At 35.7% G+C, this 17,119-nt stretch overlaps 1 protein-coding gene and 4 long non-coding RNA genes across 5 annotated transcripts; all 5 read right to left on the bottom strand.

The window, feature by feature from the left end:
- Positions 1–766: 766 nt before the first annotated feature.
- Positions 767–1,279, bottom strand: LOC135151296 (uncharacterized). The gene is made up of 3 exons (XR_010289914.1): positions 1,082–1,279; positions 923–991; positions 767–836 (listed from the first exon to the last, which is right to left on the bottom strand). It is a non-coding gene; the product is annotated as an uncharacterized LOC135151296 (long non-coding RNA).
- A 654-nt stretch (positions 1,280–1,933) lies between these two features.
- LOC135151104 (uncharacterized) lies at positions 1,934–2,352 on the bottom strand. Its single transcript, XR_010289615.1, has 3 exons — positions 2,249–2,352; positions 2,084–2,165; positions 1,934–1,965 (listed from the first exon to the last, which is right to left on the bottom strand). It is a non-coding gene; the product is annotated as an uncharacterized LOC135151104 (long non-coding RNA).
- A 4,172-nt stretch (positions 2,353–6,524) lies between these two features.
- On the bottom strand, positions 6,525–8,323 carry LOC135151410 (uncharacterized). Its single transcript, XM_064089856.1, has 2 exons — positions 8,230–8,323; positions 6,525–7,015 (listed from the first exon to the last, which is right to left on the bottom strand). Exons 1-2 carry the CDS (start codon positions 8,321–8,323, stop codon positions 6,525–6,527), a joined length of 585 nt encoding a protein of 194 aa, XP_063945926.1.
- A 3,355-nt stretch (positions 8,324–11,678) lies between these two features.
- Positions 11,679–12,150, bottom strand: LOC135151650 (uncharacterized). Its single transcript, XR_010290451.1, has 4 exons — positions 12,110–12,150; positions 11,958–12,038; positions 11,796–11,852; positions 11,679–11,728 (listed from the first exon to the last, which is right to left on the bottom strand). It is a non-coding gene; the product is annotated as an uncharacterized LOC135151650 (long non-coding RNA).
- Positions 12,151–13,499: 1,349 nt separating this feature from the next.
- Positions 13,500–14,367, bottom strand: LOC135151727 (uncharacterized). Its single transcript, XR_010290615.1, has 3 exons — positions 13,901–14,367; positions 13,711–13,764; positions 13,500–13,627 (listed from the first exon to the last, which is right to left on the bottom strand). It is a non-coding gene; the product is annotated as an uncharacterized LOC135151727 (long non-coding RNA).
- Positions 14,368–17,119: the final 2,752 nt, after the last annotated feature.

The raw sequence follows: 17,119 nt of genomic DNA, 5'->3' as shown, positions 1-17,119 counted from the left end.
ATATTTATTTCTCAAACATTATATCACACAAAAAGACTTGCATGTCGATAATTAAAAATCACTTTCTAACCCCAAATAGAAATCCAAAAGTAAAAAATAATATATGTATATTAATTTTGTTTATTGTATTAAATTGTAGATATTATAAAATTTTAGAGGTCAAATTAAATTTTAGATATTATAAAATTTTAGAGGTCAAAAAAAGTGAAAATAGAAGGGTAAAAAAAATCAATGGGAATAACTATGAAAAACTTTTGACTCTAAGTATGTTTTCAGATAAAAGAAATAAATTTAACCTCACTTTTAACTCAGTTTGGTTTTATAAAAAGTAAAAAATAATTGTTGTATAGTGTATTTGTTTTTGCAGAATAAATGAGAAGATTGATGGGAAACTATTTTTATTCCAGAACCATGTTTAAAAAGCAGTCGAAAGTTTCCAAACCAATTCTCAAAGATTGCAGGGAAAGAAAGCTCAGCTATCTTAAAACCTTACACAGCTAGTGAATAATGAATAGTAAAAAAAGGGCATGGGTGTAAAGCGAGTTCCATGACAACCAAGTGCAAATTATGAGATAGTTTTGCATAAACAACGATAGACTGAAAGCATTTGGATCCAATACATCTGGAAAACAATTCAACAAAACTAAGACATAAGACCTTGTCCTGAAACTGGAATAAAACAGAACAACTTAGGGAAACACTCCAATCACAGTGGAGAACAAAAAAACTTCTTGAAAACAAATTGAAAACGTCTAGTAATTGCAGAAAAAGAGCACAGGCCGCAGCACAGGGGTTGCATAATCAAGCCGCTTGTAGCATCATGCTGGGGTATCCTCCTACAGGCAGATACATAAATAATTTAAGATATATTACTTAACAGGATGGAGTATTCATATTCAATCATAGAAATGGAGGAATGTACCACTTTGATTTTCTTTGTGGCTGAATGAGATGAACCTGGAGTTTCAAAAAGCTCAATGCCAGGAACAACCTGTTTTGTGAAAAGACTGTATATAAATTATTCTGGTTTAAGTTAAAAGTATATACGAAAATAAAAACACAGACAATATTAAATACATACAGAGTCACCCTCCATAGAAAATGAACTGGTAGCCTGAGTTGGTGATGCCAAACCATTGCACCTTCGTACATTGCAGAATCACACAAATCTACTACATTGTAGAGATTACTATCTCCGGCCACATTAGCATCTGTTAACTGCAGCAGAACAATGACCTCTTTTCCGATAATGCTACCAAAGATAGCAGATGCAACAGTGACAGAGTATCCTGTAGCAAGGGAAATAACAATGAGTTCCCATAGCCATTTTGGTTACAGTGGGTGAGGAATATTGTTAATCTTCCCTTACTGTTTAATCTGAGTTAGGAGATTAGCTACAGTAGTGCCAGCCAAACGCTTAACAACTCGGTCAAGAAGAATTACATTTGTCAGTAACGTGCTGTCGTCAGCCAGAACAAAAATGCGAAACCTTGAATGGAAAGCAACACACGTGAGAATTTATTCATAAAATACAAAACATCACAACCAAGGATGACTTACCTTTTCTCACAGTATCCAAAACTGCGGTACACTCGTGACACTTGAATTTTTGTCTATTTTTTCAACCTCAGCCTGGCAGGAAACACAGCTATTGAACCCACCAGTTATCCTCTTCCTCAACTTTGGTAATGACAAACTTGATCATTACAGTCCTCTAATTTGTCATGAATGGACAGAACTAATTAAATTTAGGAAAAATGTTCTGCCAGTGAGAATAAAGATGCAGACATTGACATGGATCATGATATAGTGTATAGGTTTGGATTAAATTGACAAACCTTGTACCGAAAATTTCCGGGATCTTCAATCATCTGCTTGAAGGACGTCTTCTCAATAACAATCCTTGTGGAAGCATAGATGTGGATCAGCATATACTTTCCTGGTTTATAACCTTCTTCCCGCAATCTGTGTGAAACATAAAGGGAGTTTGTAAATGTGTAACCGAGGATTGCTAATATGTGACATTACTGTAACTAAACAGACAGAATGAAGCGGACAAATGAAGCATTTTTAAAACACAAACCTTTCACGATATTCAGCAACTGAATCAATTGGGAGGTTAAAGTAAATCTTTGTCGACGGCAAGGCTCCAATTTGATGTTCCTCTAATTTTTGATCAACAGATAAATACCAAAATGTTATTTCCGCACATTTGCACATGACAACAAATGAAAAGTATACCGCATACCCCTAAAAGTTGACAATTTCGCACTCGTGAGCACGCCTATCACAGGTTTCTCAAGATCTGGCTTAAAACTTTCACTAACCGAGCTAGCAAAGTCACCCAAAGCGTTACTTTGAATTTTAAACTGACATTACAGAACAAATTAAAACCTCATTCTTAACGGACAGTAATATACAAATTAAAAAGTAGAAAATCATGCATGAAAACACAACTGCAAGAACTCATTAAAAATATGATATCTAACCGGCCATCCGTAAATATGAACCGGGTTTGGTCTCTCTCCCCATATCTTGTCGGAACTCGCTTTACCTTGTCGACTCCTCCACAGCACCAATGACATCTGTAAAAAGGAAGGTTAATTAAATATAAGATCTTATTCACACGTGGTAATAAAAAAACATGGGAGAAATTCAACCATAAGCAATTCCGGATTCTGATTCTCCGACAAACGGTCACACTCCTCAAGCAAGTCTCCCATGTCCATAATTCAACTTATGCTTTGGGATCATAACATCGTCCTCCACTTCCTTAATGTAGTACTATTAAGAAGTCGAAGGCAAAGCTTTGTTGAGACAGGTTTTAATTTCCCAATAGTATCTCTGACCTGAAAGTTTCTCAACAACATAAACTTCCCTTCAGCGACCTCTTTGCCAATAGCTCGCCAGTTATCGGGGTAAACATATGCATGCACATGAGAATTCTGCATTTCCAAATAATATAGTTAAGATCAAAAATAAAAATATCAGGAACATCATAAAAACTTTCACTTAAGCATTAGCCTTACCTCATCGTCGAGGAGAATCAAATTGTATCCCTTGATGGTTGATGTTTCTGGAGCAAATGTTGGCCAAAAGCGTGTGAGCCTTGCTTTGATTTTCCAGTTAGTGCGTGACTTCTCGAGATTCTGAATGTGATCAAACATCCTTCCCTGCATATTGTCCTGAACTGAAGAAACTATTAACTCACTTTTTCACGCTCAATTGGTTAATGACTTCGAAGTGTGGAATGAGTATATAGAAAGCTAAAGTACAGCTATTATATAGGCGAGGAAAGCAAGTAAAAAAGATAGCTAGGTGCATGAAAAAAGGAGGGATAGACGTGCGTTGAGGACGATAGGGAGCAGTTACCGACGGTTGTCACTAAAACATTACCCGTAGTTGATGGCAGTTGTGTACATGATATCATGAAGCACGCATAAGCTGGGGAGTTGATAATAACAAACAACATCTATTTGAATCGACTTGGAAATAACATAGAAAAGCATATATGAGGTTGCTCTGTATCAAATCGTTAGAGATTGCCTTAAAAAAAAATTATATCAATTAGCCTGAGAAGATCATTACTCATTATATTCAAAATCTTTTCCTTATTTCGTAAAAAAATAAAATTGCAAGCTACGTTTAAAGTTTTGTATATTTGATAAACTGAAGACCAAAAATTCAAAAATATGAAATAAATAATGACAAAACTCTGTGCAAAAGGAAACAATTTTTGGAGAAACTTCTAACTTACAAACATTTCTGCAATCTCATATCTATCATGATTAAAAATATTTTTCAAACATTATATTACAAAATAATACACGCGTCGAAATGAAGTAGAAACAATTAGGTAGGTAACAAAAAATGGTTTGACATATATTATAAATAATAACTCACATGTAGAAATTATCTCAGTATCGTAAATTTTTTATTGTGTTTTACACTTTGCATTTACGGATTTGTTAAATGTAGCAACATAAGTAGGTTGCCTGGGATATTAAATGAAGAACTCATTTTTCAAATATTATTAAATTTAAAATATAAAATACTCAAAATGTATATTAGGCTTAAGCAAATAGAAGTAATTTGAAATAGTAATTACATGTGACACGATATATTACAAAAAATCACACGGCTCCAAATAAATAAAAAAAATTAGGTCGCAGAATGGTTTTACCATATACACGGCCAGTAACTCTGGTGTGGAAATTATCTCAAAAACTTATTTTTAATATGTGTGTTCAACTTCGTTGTTACTGATTCTTTAAGTTGTAGCACATGATCAGATTGCCTATGGAAAAAAGTGAAAATTCATTTCCAGACGTTTTTTATAATTTAATATAGTGAAGGCCGTGTATTACGTTTAAAGCAATACCAATAAATATGTCATCAATTTTTATCCCATATGTTGATTATAATTATTTATGTGATGACGTCTTATTCTATATTTATTTCCTCCAAATAGATATCCCTCAGAATATGTGATGACGTAAAAAAACCATTTAGATTATAATATTTTCCTTGATTATATATTTAATTTGTATTAAATTGACATATATTATAAATAATAACTCACATGTAGAATTATCTCAGTATCGTATTTTTTTTATTGTGTTTTACACTTTGCATTACGGATTTGTAAAATTTAGGTTGCCTAGGATATTAAAGTGAAGAACTCATTTTCAAATATTATTAAATTTTAAATTATAAAATACTCAAAATTTATATTAGGCTTAAGCAAATAGAAGTAAATTTGAAATAGTAATTATATGTGACACGATATATTACAAAAAATCACACGGCTCCAAATAAATAAAAAAAATTAGGTCGCAGAATGGTTTTACCATACACACGGCCAGTAACTCTAGTGTGGAAATATCTCAAAACTTATTTTTAATATTGTGTGTTCAACTTCGTTGTTACTGATTCTTTAAGTTGTAGCACCATGATTAGATGCCTATGGAAAAAAGTAAAAATTCATTTTCCAGACGTTTTTATAATTTAATATAGTGAAGCCGTGTATTACGTTTAAAGCAATACCAATAAATATGTCATCAATTTTATCCCATATGTTGATTATAATTATTTTATGTGATGACGTCTTATTCTTATATTTATTTCCTCCAAATTATTAAATATCTCAGAATATTGATGACGTAAAATAACTATTTAGATTATAATATTTCCTTGACTATATATTTAATTTGTATTAAATAGACTATATATACTGACATTGTAATGCTATTAAAGAAAACTCTATTTGTAGAATGTATGTCAAAAAACTATGAGTTACCACATAATCTATCTCTCTCGTTGCATCTCGAGAATTATAAGAATAGCTAAATTCATAACATCAACATAAATATTACTAACAGAGTCAATAAAGAGTGCAACACATATTAACCTGCATCTACCTTGGTATGTTGTAAAAAACCTCCTTGAAAAACAACATTTGAGGTAATATCAGTAGTCTTGCCTTCGTCATTAACCACCAGAATATGAAGTCCAGAAGCAGAAGTAACTCTAGAAACTGCAAACATATAACTGTCCATGACAAAATACTGGTCTTGGTAAGAAAATCCCTACTTTATCAAGTGACTGTCCTTGGCTTTTGTTTATGGTCATAGCAAAACATATCTGAAGAGGAAATTGAGTTCTCTTGAAATCAAATGGCCATGGTGTCTCGGTAGGTATCATCTCAATACGTGGTATTAGATGCTTAGTACCAATGTGTGAACCACACATTATTTCACATTCAATGCTGTTCTTCTTACAACCCGTGACAATCATCCGAGTACCATTGCATAGCCCATTAATTTGGTTCAGATTTCTCATCAGCATCACTGGAGTTCCTATCTTGATTTTGAGCTCATGTTTAGGAATACATGGCATGTTCAGAGAGTTCAAATATTCCACCGGGAATGATTCATCAAACTCATTTCCTCCGGGCCTTTATCCTCCAAGGAGTCCTGACTAAAATAGTGTGTACATCCCCTGGCACTTATCAAGAATGGCAGAATTGATGTCATCTACCACAGCATTTGTAGGAGTGAGAATGGCGCGAGAACTAAGGTAGTGCCGAGAAAACATGTTTTCAGAGAAGGACGGATATATAATTTCAATCAAATCTTGAACAGGTGTGTCATGTGAGTGGACACGTGTTGCTCAGGTAATTTGAATAACACCCTCGGAAATGTGTTCCTTTATTCGAATTGGATCTACTTTTCATCGCCAATCTGGAGCTGCCATTCACTAAATTCTTTTATCATCTGGTTATGCTCAGGACTATTCCCAGCATGCAATCGCATGTTCTGAAATAGAAGGAACACCTGGCAGTGATCCCATAGTTTAGATTATTCAAAGCTGCTGCAATGATTTCTGCTCTCGAAGCTTTTGGAATAACAGGCAAAATCTGACGGAAATCCCCACCAAACACTACAGTTATTCCACCAAATGGTTTTTTGGCTCTTTCAGGATCAACGGCAGACATAATGTCCCGTAAAGTACGATCAACACACTCAAAAGCATAGCGGGTGTTGCATAGGCGCCTCATCCCAAATAATCAAATCGGTGAGTTTGATTAATTCAGCAAGGTCAGTACCATGTTTAATGCCAGCACAGGAGTATTGATCAAGCTTTATAGGTATATGGAAGCGAGAGTGTGCAGTCCTCCCACCTGGGAGCAGTGTCGCTGCAATCCCTGAAGAAGCAACAGGGATTACAATTCGACGTTCTGAACGAAGGTAAGCTATCACTGTTTGCCAAAGAAAAGTCTTGCCGCATCCACCACTTCGTGTACAAAGAATAATCCACCCCTTCTTTGCGAGCACAGAATCAATGACTGAATTATATACACACCTCTGGCCTGAATTTAACTTCTGGTAGTTAGCATCGTGAACCTCCTTCATCTCTCTAACATTGTATGATGTCTCCTCTATGATAAGCCTATTCAAATCAGCATTTCTGTAGTTATCTGTTGGAAAGGCAGGTCTGGGAAGTCTTTCAAACTCTTTCCAATATCATTAAACAATTTTCAATTTCTGCAAGGACAACCAATCAAATCCAGAGGAAGGGGTAAATAAATGATTAGGAACAGAATGTGATATGAAAAAGAATTCAAAACCTAACCAAAAAAGTGGGGACCAATCTTCATAGATGCAACTCATAATTATAAACTCTTAATTATAATAGGGGGAATTATAGCAAGGTACTAAAATGCCAAATAAAAATATTGTTTAATTCTAAAAATATGCTCTGCAAATTACATGATACTATATATATATTGGTCATTTGTAGCTCTAAAACATAATTGGTATCATGAAGTTGAAATTTTACTATTTATATTATTTTTCATATTAGATTTGACGCACACACACGTATACAATCCCATTTGAAGGTGGCTATTAAATTAAAAAAAAAAAAGAAGAAGAAGAGTTGATCAGGTAACCTACAGCAAAAGAGGAACTAAACTGATAAAGAAATCTGAGTTTAGAAGTCTGGCTCTGGGGTTGTTTTTTTGGGGCTTTTAATGTATTTAATAGTGTTCTGGTAAATGTTTGTTGGTCAAATGTCATTAGTCATACTCAGAATGAGCAAAACCACATAAATATTTAATATATCTCAAAACAGGTTATCAAAAAATAGACCTGAAATCACACCATATAGTATGCAGTTTCTGAATCAAGGCAAGCACTATAATATAAAAGAAAACACAGGCCTATCTAACATAACAGGTAGGAACAATAACAACAATGCAGTAACCAAATTGAAATAATTAGTCTCTAGTAACTGTGAGGAGCTTAAATAAGAAGAATAACAATTAGAATATCACAACACTATGTGGCTGCGCATACCTAGCAGTTTAAAAGAAAGAATGAACAACTCAAACAAACACCACATATATTATCAAAAATTAAATCTACAAATGAATTAAACCATGGCATTAAAACAATACAGACAGCTGAGTAAAGAACCGGTGATAAAAAATAAAAAAGCCTGAAATGTAACTGTATTGTGTTAAGACTCTAGATGAAGGTGGATGTTAAATTCAAACGAAATGAGTGTCTATATGGCTGGTATTTTCAGAAGTAACATGAAAGCAGCAACATGTGCATTGAAAAGACACAATGAGTGGTCTGCTCCAAGGTGTGTGGTGCTAAAATTATTCATACCAACTATGACATGTTTGAACAACTATTTATAGCTGAGTAAAAACTAAAATACCTGCTAGAGTGTAATTATGTATGTCAACTTCGGGTAGTTCAAGATCATTGATACCAGTTGTGCTCCTTTGCTTCCTCAGAATATCTTCCGACATACATTTCCAGTGTCGAGTCCATAATAAAAGTGGATCAGCAACAGTATTATGTGCCAAAATATTCACAAACATTTCACGTAATGATGAGGGAAGGCTGAGTGAGAGTTTCGGACAATGCCTCATGCCACTGGTTGTCGTCTTGTAAAAGACCCATAGCACCACATGCCTCCTTAAAAGTGTCATACACAACACCATCGACCGTCCGTATGTCCTCAAATCCTAAACAGCCCTTTTTCCGCATCAGCAACATTCTGAGATAGAGCAAATCACCGGCTGTAGCATGAACCTCCGACAGCCTCCCAACTACATCACCCCTCTGTCTATACTTCCACTTGCACTCTTTGGGAAGCCATGTAAAATAACTCGGAAATTTCATTATACGTGTAGTTTTAGCATCCGGCAGTAGTTGTTTGCTAAGAACCAAGCTTCCAGTTGGATCTTTTAGAATCAGCACGATGACAAACATTCTGCAAAGATTCTCCTGTTTTGAAGCTAACATACTTGCTATCTGGCAAATGGATGGTAATCGGTCAACAGATGGCCATCGAGAATGAATGCCAAGCCTAAAATTCTCCAAGCTGCTTCAGAAGCTGAAACGTAACGCCCATCAAGATAATGCCTAACCTCATCAAAAATCTTTCCTTTCGTCTTGACAATCAACTGCACTGATTTATCATTTTTCGCTTTAGAAGCATGGTAGCAGTATCATGTCCTTTGAGACAATATTTGAACAGGTACTTCAAGGAGCGGGAATTATTGCATATCTCTAAGTTTATATGGCATTGGAACGAAGCAGTAGTTCCCTATTATACGGGACAACAACCTATTGTTGAGAAGCACACCCTTCCTCTTAACTGTCTTGCCTGTGTCTCGACGCCGATAATTAGGAAACCCACATTCATCGAAACATGTTACTCCATTAACCCTGTGTAGCAAATTTAGATAAAGGTGAGGCAATCATACAGGTATAACGTTTTAAAAAGATAACTAAAGTCACTATGACTGCATGTGCATTTTCATCGTTTGTACCTTTTTGGGAAGTGACGTCCACATTTATCATTAACATGCATGGGGAGTAAGAAGTGTCTTTCCCACACGGACCATGAATCATATAATTTTTCACTGCTGATAACAAATAGGATCTGACTCTTCATCTGGAATTTCTGCACTCACTAATTTGTCAATCTGTTCAGCCGTCTTAGGCTTGTCTTTGTCGTCTAGCCATACCAACATATGAGCATGTGGCAACCCACGCTTCTGAATTCAATTACATGCATCACTGTCATATAATTAAAAAAAACAAAATATTAGCATTGGATAAAATAGCATTATAAAAGAAGGAAAAAAAATTCAGATTTTAGAAAGCACTTAACACCCAATACAACGGCCAAAGAAATGCTTCTTTTTTATGAGGTCGATTAGCTGGTCAAGTTTCATTTTAAATACACGTGCAACAACATCTGGAGCATCTGCAACATTTACTCCAGGCAAGTGCTTCATCATTTCTGTAATCTCAGGCCATTTTGAATTTGTTGTCATTGTTAAGAAAAGAGATGGATGGCCAATACTGCGACACAGTGCAAGCGAATCTTTAAAATACTGAGAAATATACCGCTTGGAACCTGTAAAAGATGCCGGAAGTATCCACACATTTTCCAACATGTGAAGGATCATTATCTCCCCTACGCACTGCATCACGTACAGAGTGTAGAGGTCAGAACGAATAGTGGTTTGGTTTCGAGATATCCAATCCAGTCTATACTGCTCCATGGCTGTAAAAGCATCAACCACATATTGTTGCCACAACCTTCCACCAAGATGCGGAGTCAATCCTATATTGAAACAAAGGACGATCACCAATAGGAACGGTTATATAAAATACAGCTTTGATGATTAATATTTGTTAAGAATTTGTGACAGTGCAATGGTAGGAGGAATAAAAAGAACCTTCATTTGTCCGTATCATCAATTTATAGGAATAATACTCTTTCATTGTAACATGCTCTCTGAACTTTCGATCACCTTCTGTCTCATCATTATCAGCTGGTTCTGGTCTTCTTTTCTTGCAATTTTTCAATGGAATTTCAGTGTGGTATCCATCATCTCCTTGTGGAAATAAAAGGGGAAATTGAAGCTGCATAAAATAAGCATCTGTTTCGAATACCCGCTTTAGATATCCTTGGTTGGTTTGGCATACAGTGTCTCTACATCCAGCCGTGTCTGCAGTAGCATTAACAATCAAACCTGCAAACTCATTGGATGGACCTATAATGTTCGGACGACCATTTTCTGCCTGTGATGATATAAGTACCAGTTTGAAGTCTTCTTGTTCATTACTTTTGAATCTCCTCTGGGCAGTGCGAAAATAACTAACCAGCTTATTATTTTCGTCAAGCATCCGTGTGAGACTGTCAACTATGTCTAGATCAACATCATCGACCTTTGCTCCAACAGCACCAATCCTGTTAGATGCTCATTATCAGTGTCATAAATGTATAGCTGACAAAACTTTGGTTTTTCCCCTTCATCAGGAATGAGGCTTCCAATAAAATGAAGATTCTGTCCTCTGATCTTGAAACAGAACGGCGCTCCACCTCTATTTATTTTATGGTCTATTTCCCACCACTGAACACATTGCAAACATACAATTATACACCCGGATGTTCTTACGAAAATGAGTTGATTTGGGACCTCCATAGAGTAAAGAAGCTAGAGGCTCTGGAGCATGCTTCTCAGGGGGGAGAACAACTTGGCCACTCTACAACACAAAGAGAAAGTTGGAGCTGCATTCGGATTTGATTTATTGTTGCGCTCCATATCCCACATTATTCCGTTACATTGTCGGCAAATAGCATTTGGAGGACCGAGGTTGGCATAGCCTGCCACATATCAGGATTAGAATCCTCAGTCGCATCCTCACCTGTACAGAAAATGAGTTGGTATGTAGACTATTTTACAATACATGAATTAATTTGAAACTACTTATAACAAACACAGTACCTTCATCATACAGATTATCATGCTCTGTATCATCAGCTGCATCGTCAAAATCCCGGAGAGATCCTTAACACCAGACGTAGACGCGCACTACTTGGCCGGAAAGGTCTGCTAGACTCTGCAAGATAACAACCAAACAGATTGATTGGCTAATACTGTTCTGTTGCGAATAAATATGACTGCATGTATACATCTAGTATATAAATCAAAATTGATTAAGATATGTAGAGGCTGAGGTCCTTGTGCAATGGTGCTTAAAATACCTGATTCGTGTAGCCGGGACAACACATAAGACGATGCGAAAGTAGAACTTGAATTCTCAGACGTGTTGTGAGGAGCATGCTGTTTGTGCTGTGCAGTGAGGAACACTTGTCTGGTAGGTTACAGTGCTACCGGGAGTCCTGCAATCTTTATATAGAATGAAGATTTAATTAGCAACTTGTCATATAGTTTGACATCATAACACACTACTAACCGGCAGTAGTTGGAGACTTGTGAGTAGCTCCCTGTGTGCATGGTGTATTAATGTCATCTGCATGTGAATCCATAAACAATGAGTGTACTACTGAGAAGGAAACGTAAATATGTATTAACGCGGGAAGTGAATTAATACCATCCATTGCAGTTGCCTGAGTACCTGTTTTATTGCCATCTTCATTACCAAACCTCTGCGCCAATAATTTTTCAATTCCTAGACCTCTGGTTCTTGGTTTCTTTGCTGCAAAATTAAACAGTAGGTAAGATTGTTGGAATTGAAATTATGAGGAAAGCGAAAGGCAATATAATTACCAGCCTTCGGCGCTTTGTTAAGATCAATCACTGATTCTTGGAATTTATTATTTTGTTAACCCCTGGACCACGACGTCGCGGCTTTGAAACTGCACATGCATAAAAATAAAAAAAATACACATAAGCACATGTATTACATGCCAGTTCAAGCATCACCAACCATGCGAAAAGGCTGTAGTGTAGCTAATACCATCCTTTTTTACTGAGTCTTTTTTGATACACTGGAGCATCAACAGCAAGCATGTGCGAATACAACTTTGAAACTGCAGGACCTCTTCCTCTACGTCTGGGAGCTGCGCGTGAAATTGTCTCATTTTGGAAATAAATTATAGGTCATTAGACTTTTACAATTATGTACTGAACAGCAGACATGGTGCACGTGGAGTATGATAACTTACCCTCAGAATTACCACATCCATCAATATATAATTGTGTGTTCTCATGGCCACTACTTTTGACACATTTTCTTTGGTTGATTATAATGAGCAGGAGCATACTGGCCGACACCTGAAAGAAGCATGGTATCGTAAAATACAATTAAAGTTGATGATATTTAAGAGGAGAGTGACGATGAAAAGTGCTTTTGTTACTTCCAGATAAAGAGTTTGTGTGTGACACATGGCTGCGTTTGATTGAACCCCGGGACGTGCTGCTGAGTGACAAAGGGATGTTCAGAGCAGGCGCATTGATGTCAAGAGATCGGAGAGGTTGCCTTTCGGTAAAAACTTTATCTGATAAAATCCGGAAAAAAAAGTCAGATAACTTTATTCCAGATATGAACCCAGTCAACAACAGAGGTATGCTTAATATTTAATGCATGTATATTCTGTGTATTGCTCCAAGAATCATGACCACTATGCACAGACATGAGAATACAGGAGGTGCTATTGTATCTATAGCCATGGCAGCAAATAATCTTTGCAAATTGCCAGTGTTTGCCACTGGATCATCTTCTGTCTATTTCTACTTTTAAAAGGTGAAAACAGCTCTCTCAAAACCTGGTGGTTATCTTTTATATCATTTTATAAAAGATTAACAAAGAGTATCTTTTATATCATTTTATAAAAAGATTAACAAAGAGCAAGTACATTAATCTAATCAAAAATTAACAAAGTAACAAAATAGACTAAAGAGGCAAGTTTGAAAATTTAACCCATTGGGATTAAGTAGCTACTGATAAGGTACTAAAGAGGCAGTGTGACCATGTTATATGCAAAGTACTAAGGTAGGTATACACATGTAAGCTCTGGTTTTTTATTGCTTTGGAGAAAACTTAAAAAAGTGACATACCAGCATTTGTATTAGCATTGTTCCTTGTGTTGACATTTGAAGGCATCGTGAAAGCATCCTCTTGTGCAAGAATTCATCGCGTGCTGTTCCACGCTGCGACGTTTAACGGCTACCAAATGCGAGATGCAAATCATCAACAACGGGGAGATCAAGTTTGACAATGGGGAGTAAAGAACTGTATACCTGCCTCGTAGTATGGATCACCCGTCCGAACTACTCGCTTGCGTCCTGTAAGTCGTCGTTGTTTAAATCCATGTTTTTATGATACAGAGCATACCAAGTTCCATATTAATTAAGTACCAAGAACATACCTGCCAATTCACTTTCTGTAGAACGTGCCGAGTCTTTTTCGTCGAGCACCATATCTGCACAGAAGGAACGTCAGTAATGATCACACAAACATTACAATGATCCACGCTTTTTAGGTGCATAGTTGACCTTGGACAGGATGCATACCGACAAAGAAAGAAGGTGTTAGAATTGCAGGTTAACTAAAACTACCTGTCGATCGGGAAGGATTTCTGCGTGGAGATGGTGGCTGGTCCATTGATCATAACAGTTGAGAGTGGTTACAACATATTTGAATTTGAATGTTATGTCAGGATCTATAACATCGGATGTACCACCCAATGCTTGGACTTAAAACCACCTGTCAACAAAGACGCTAGTGGTTCAGGTGGCTGAGGTTCTTTGGAAGCTTAACATTTCTGTTCTTGCAACACAGAGAAGAAGTCGGTGCTTGGCTTTTGGACGTCTTATTATTACACTCTTCATTCCACATTTGTGTACCATAAATTCCACACAAGTTAAACATAATTAGATAATGTTATATCAGAGAAAATATATTATAAGAGACTGGAAAATAGGAAAGAGATGATTTCAAACAGCTATAAACGTATTTCGAGGTTGAGCAATACCATTATCTGCATTATGAAAGTCTTCCATTATATAGCACATCTCTGAACGTAGATCATTGCTTGACTGTTATTCCTTTGTGAACTTGCGTGGGAGGGAGTTGGAATGTGATATTAGATTTTGCTGACATGTTGCAATTAGATGCGCCTGGTGGTGATTTTCGGCACAGGTGAGTCATGTTATTTACATCAATGGAGTGAAAGGAGAGCGACCTGAGAGAGAAAAATGTTAGATTATAAGGAACTGGTATGATATATTTCATGCTACCTTAAGTCATGATTGCAGCAGATTTATAATATTTCATGCTGCCCTTAAGAACAAGATAACTTGATACCAAAAATTCATATCCCTAAATGGATATTTGCACACCAGATACTAAATACGGTAAATCCCCAAATGGTATTATATTATTTAATAATGCAGTACAATACACATGTTTATTATATAAATGGTATGTTTCAGTGTCGTTTGTAATATATGTGTATATGTAATTATATTTGCCTGCAGGATGAAAAGGTTTTTGTTATCATATAATATTAACATTGTTGAGCAGTGTCATGTGTGATATGAATTTAGGAATTATATTATTATAAATTTAACTTGATATTTTGGATTATTTGTCATTTTTGTAGTGGCTTATGCCACTGAGGGAGATCTTTGGAACCTGAAGGTGTAGAGAAGACATGGCGAATTAAGCAGGAGTCCATTGCTCGCAAAGTAGATATATCTAGCTCAAGGAATCAATATGATATTTCCCTCCAGGTTATTAGTTCAGTAACTTCTTTTCAATCTTGCTTCACACTGTGTTTTGTATATTATATAAATTTTTGGGCGCCATTGTTTTTATTTATCTTGTGCTATATATAAGTTTTGAGGAACCTATTGGTACAAATATTATATAACTATAAGGAACCATGCAACTTACTCGTATTTAAGATGTTAATTTCATAACCAAACTTTAAGTAAGTTGTTGTCCATTACCATACAACTTTCGATTTTTGGTCCATGTTTCCGACTCTTCATAGCTATGAATCATGAACAACTAATCGTTAAAGTTCTTGATAATTTAATTTCATAAATTGTACTAACATAGAGCATGAGAGAAACCTGGATTTGTAATTCACTATCCTCAAAAATCAAGTCCTATGGGGATCTTTTTTATCTATCCTGGTGGAAAAAGAACACATGATTCATATATTAGACAGGGGAAAAAAGAGCTCTAAAAACTTACACATAGGATAGTGAATGTATTAGATTCTGCAAATCATCAGGCAATAAACCAATTTCGTCAACTAAGACGTTTATCCCATGCTAAAGCTAATGCCCTTATAACTTGATCTGATTTCTGCAAGAAGAATCTCTTCACTTTGATGCATTAACTGAAGCTAACCTAAATTTTGAATCCACAACACATTCATAAAAATAAAAATATAATGTTGTATAAGTTGTTTATTCCATGCTAAAGCTAATGTTCTTAGTCTTGTTTCGATAATCCATGTAGACCCTCTTTTTTTGCTCCAACTTAAATTTATAGCATAACAATGTCACCACTCTCATCTTTTCAAGTTCTGGTTTTTACTGGCCATTGTTACAGGCAAAAAGTGCAAATTTAGAAGTGAATGAAAAGGCTTCAATGTTATGCATCCCACGCTAAAGCTATTGGAGCTAACCATGATTTCAATTCATGTGCAGTCAATGAAAGTTCTTAATATACAATAGATATGGAGCATATAAAACTCATAGCTACTTGTCTTTTCATATATAAAGAATGAAAGTTTTGATTTACCAGTAAAATGACCATGCAAGCTCAACTTTTATACCAATATCTTCAAGCTCTCCAGAGTCCCTAGCCTATAGTGTCAGGAAGAAACATCAATAAAAATATAACATCTAAAGGATCGCTCTGCCTTAAAATGAAATAACTTGCATATCTAATCTTGCGAACCATCTGCTATGTGCATCTGTTATGTCCACAATATTGATACTCTTAAATGACTTCACAATGGCATCAAAAAACACAAAGAACAATTTGCTTAGTTAGACATTCTAACAAACACTTTATGACCTTTGAATTATACTAACCATAAATAAGAAATCATACATGGCAAATTATAACAAAAATCAAATAAATTGAATCCAAAAGAATTAAAAGACAAATCTTTCCATTCAAATGCCTATAATATCAAAAAAAAATATTCAAAAAAGATTCAAAAATATTCCTTCTGTATCACAACACAAATATTTCATTTGCACAAAACTGTTCTAACCTTTCTCAAATTTCTTGGTAATGAAATCAACAGAAATCGTGGGTGAGGGATTGTAGTTTAGATTGATCTCCACCTACAAAATCAACCTAAGCAGATAGATGACCTATTATCAAACACGTTCAATACAAAATCATGCACTCAATTAATCGTACCTGCAGTTGTCCGTACAAAAAATCCGTGAATTAATGCTTATACGTGCAGTTCAGATTCAGTAACCCAGGAGCCAAATGGATGTAAACCTGGTCAAAACCCGTCTAGCAAAGGAACTGCGTTTGAAAAACCATGCTTTAGTTGGACGCCGCAGTTTGAAATAGTCTCGAAGATCGACAGAAGTTCGTAGATATGAGCCATAAGGTTGAAGATTTTGAGAACTATTTTGAGAAACTATTAGAAGATCGTAGATATGAGCCATAAGGTTGAAGATTGTTTTGACAGACTCTTAATTCCCTACATTATTAGTATATCAGAATGTAGGGAATGTACGAAACCCAAGGCACATGACTAAACACCTGCATTGCTAAAAAAGGACTCCCACATC

This window comes from Daucus carota, chromosome 3 (genome assembly GCF_001625215.2).
Source record: "Daucus carota subsp. sativus chromosome 3, DH1 v3.0, whole genome shotgun sequence".
NCBI classification, from domain to species: domain Eukaryota; kingdom Viridiplantae; phylum Streptophyta; class Magnoliopsida; order Apiales; family Apiaceae; genus Daucus; species Daucus carota.
The sequence above is the reverse complement of the archived record's forward strand: the minus strand, read 5'-3'. Positions and strand labels throughout refer to the sequence as shown.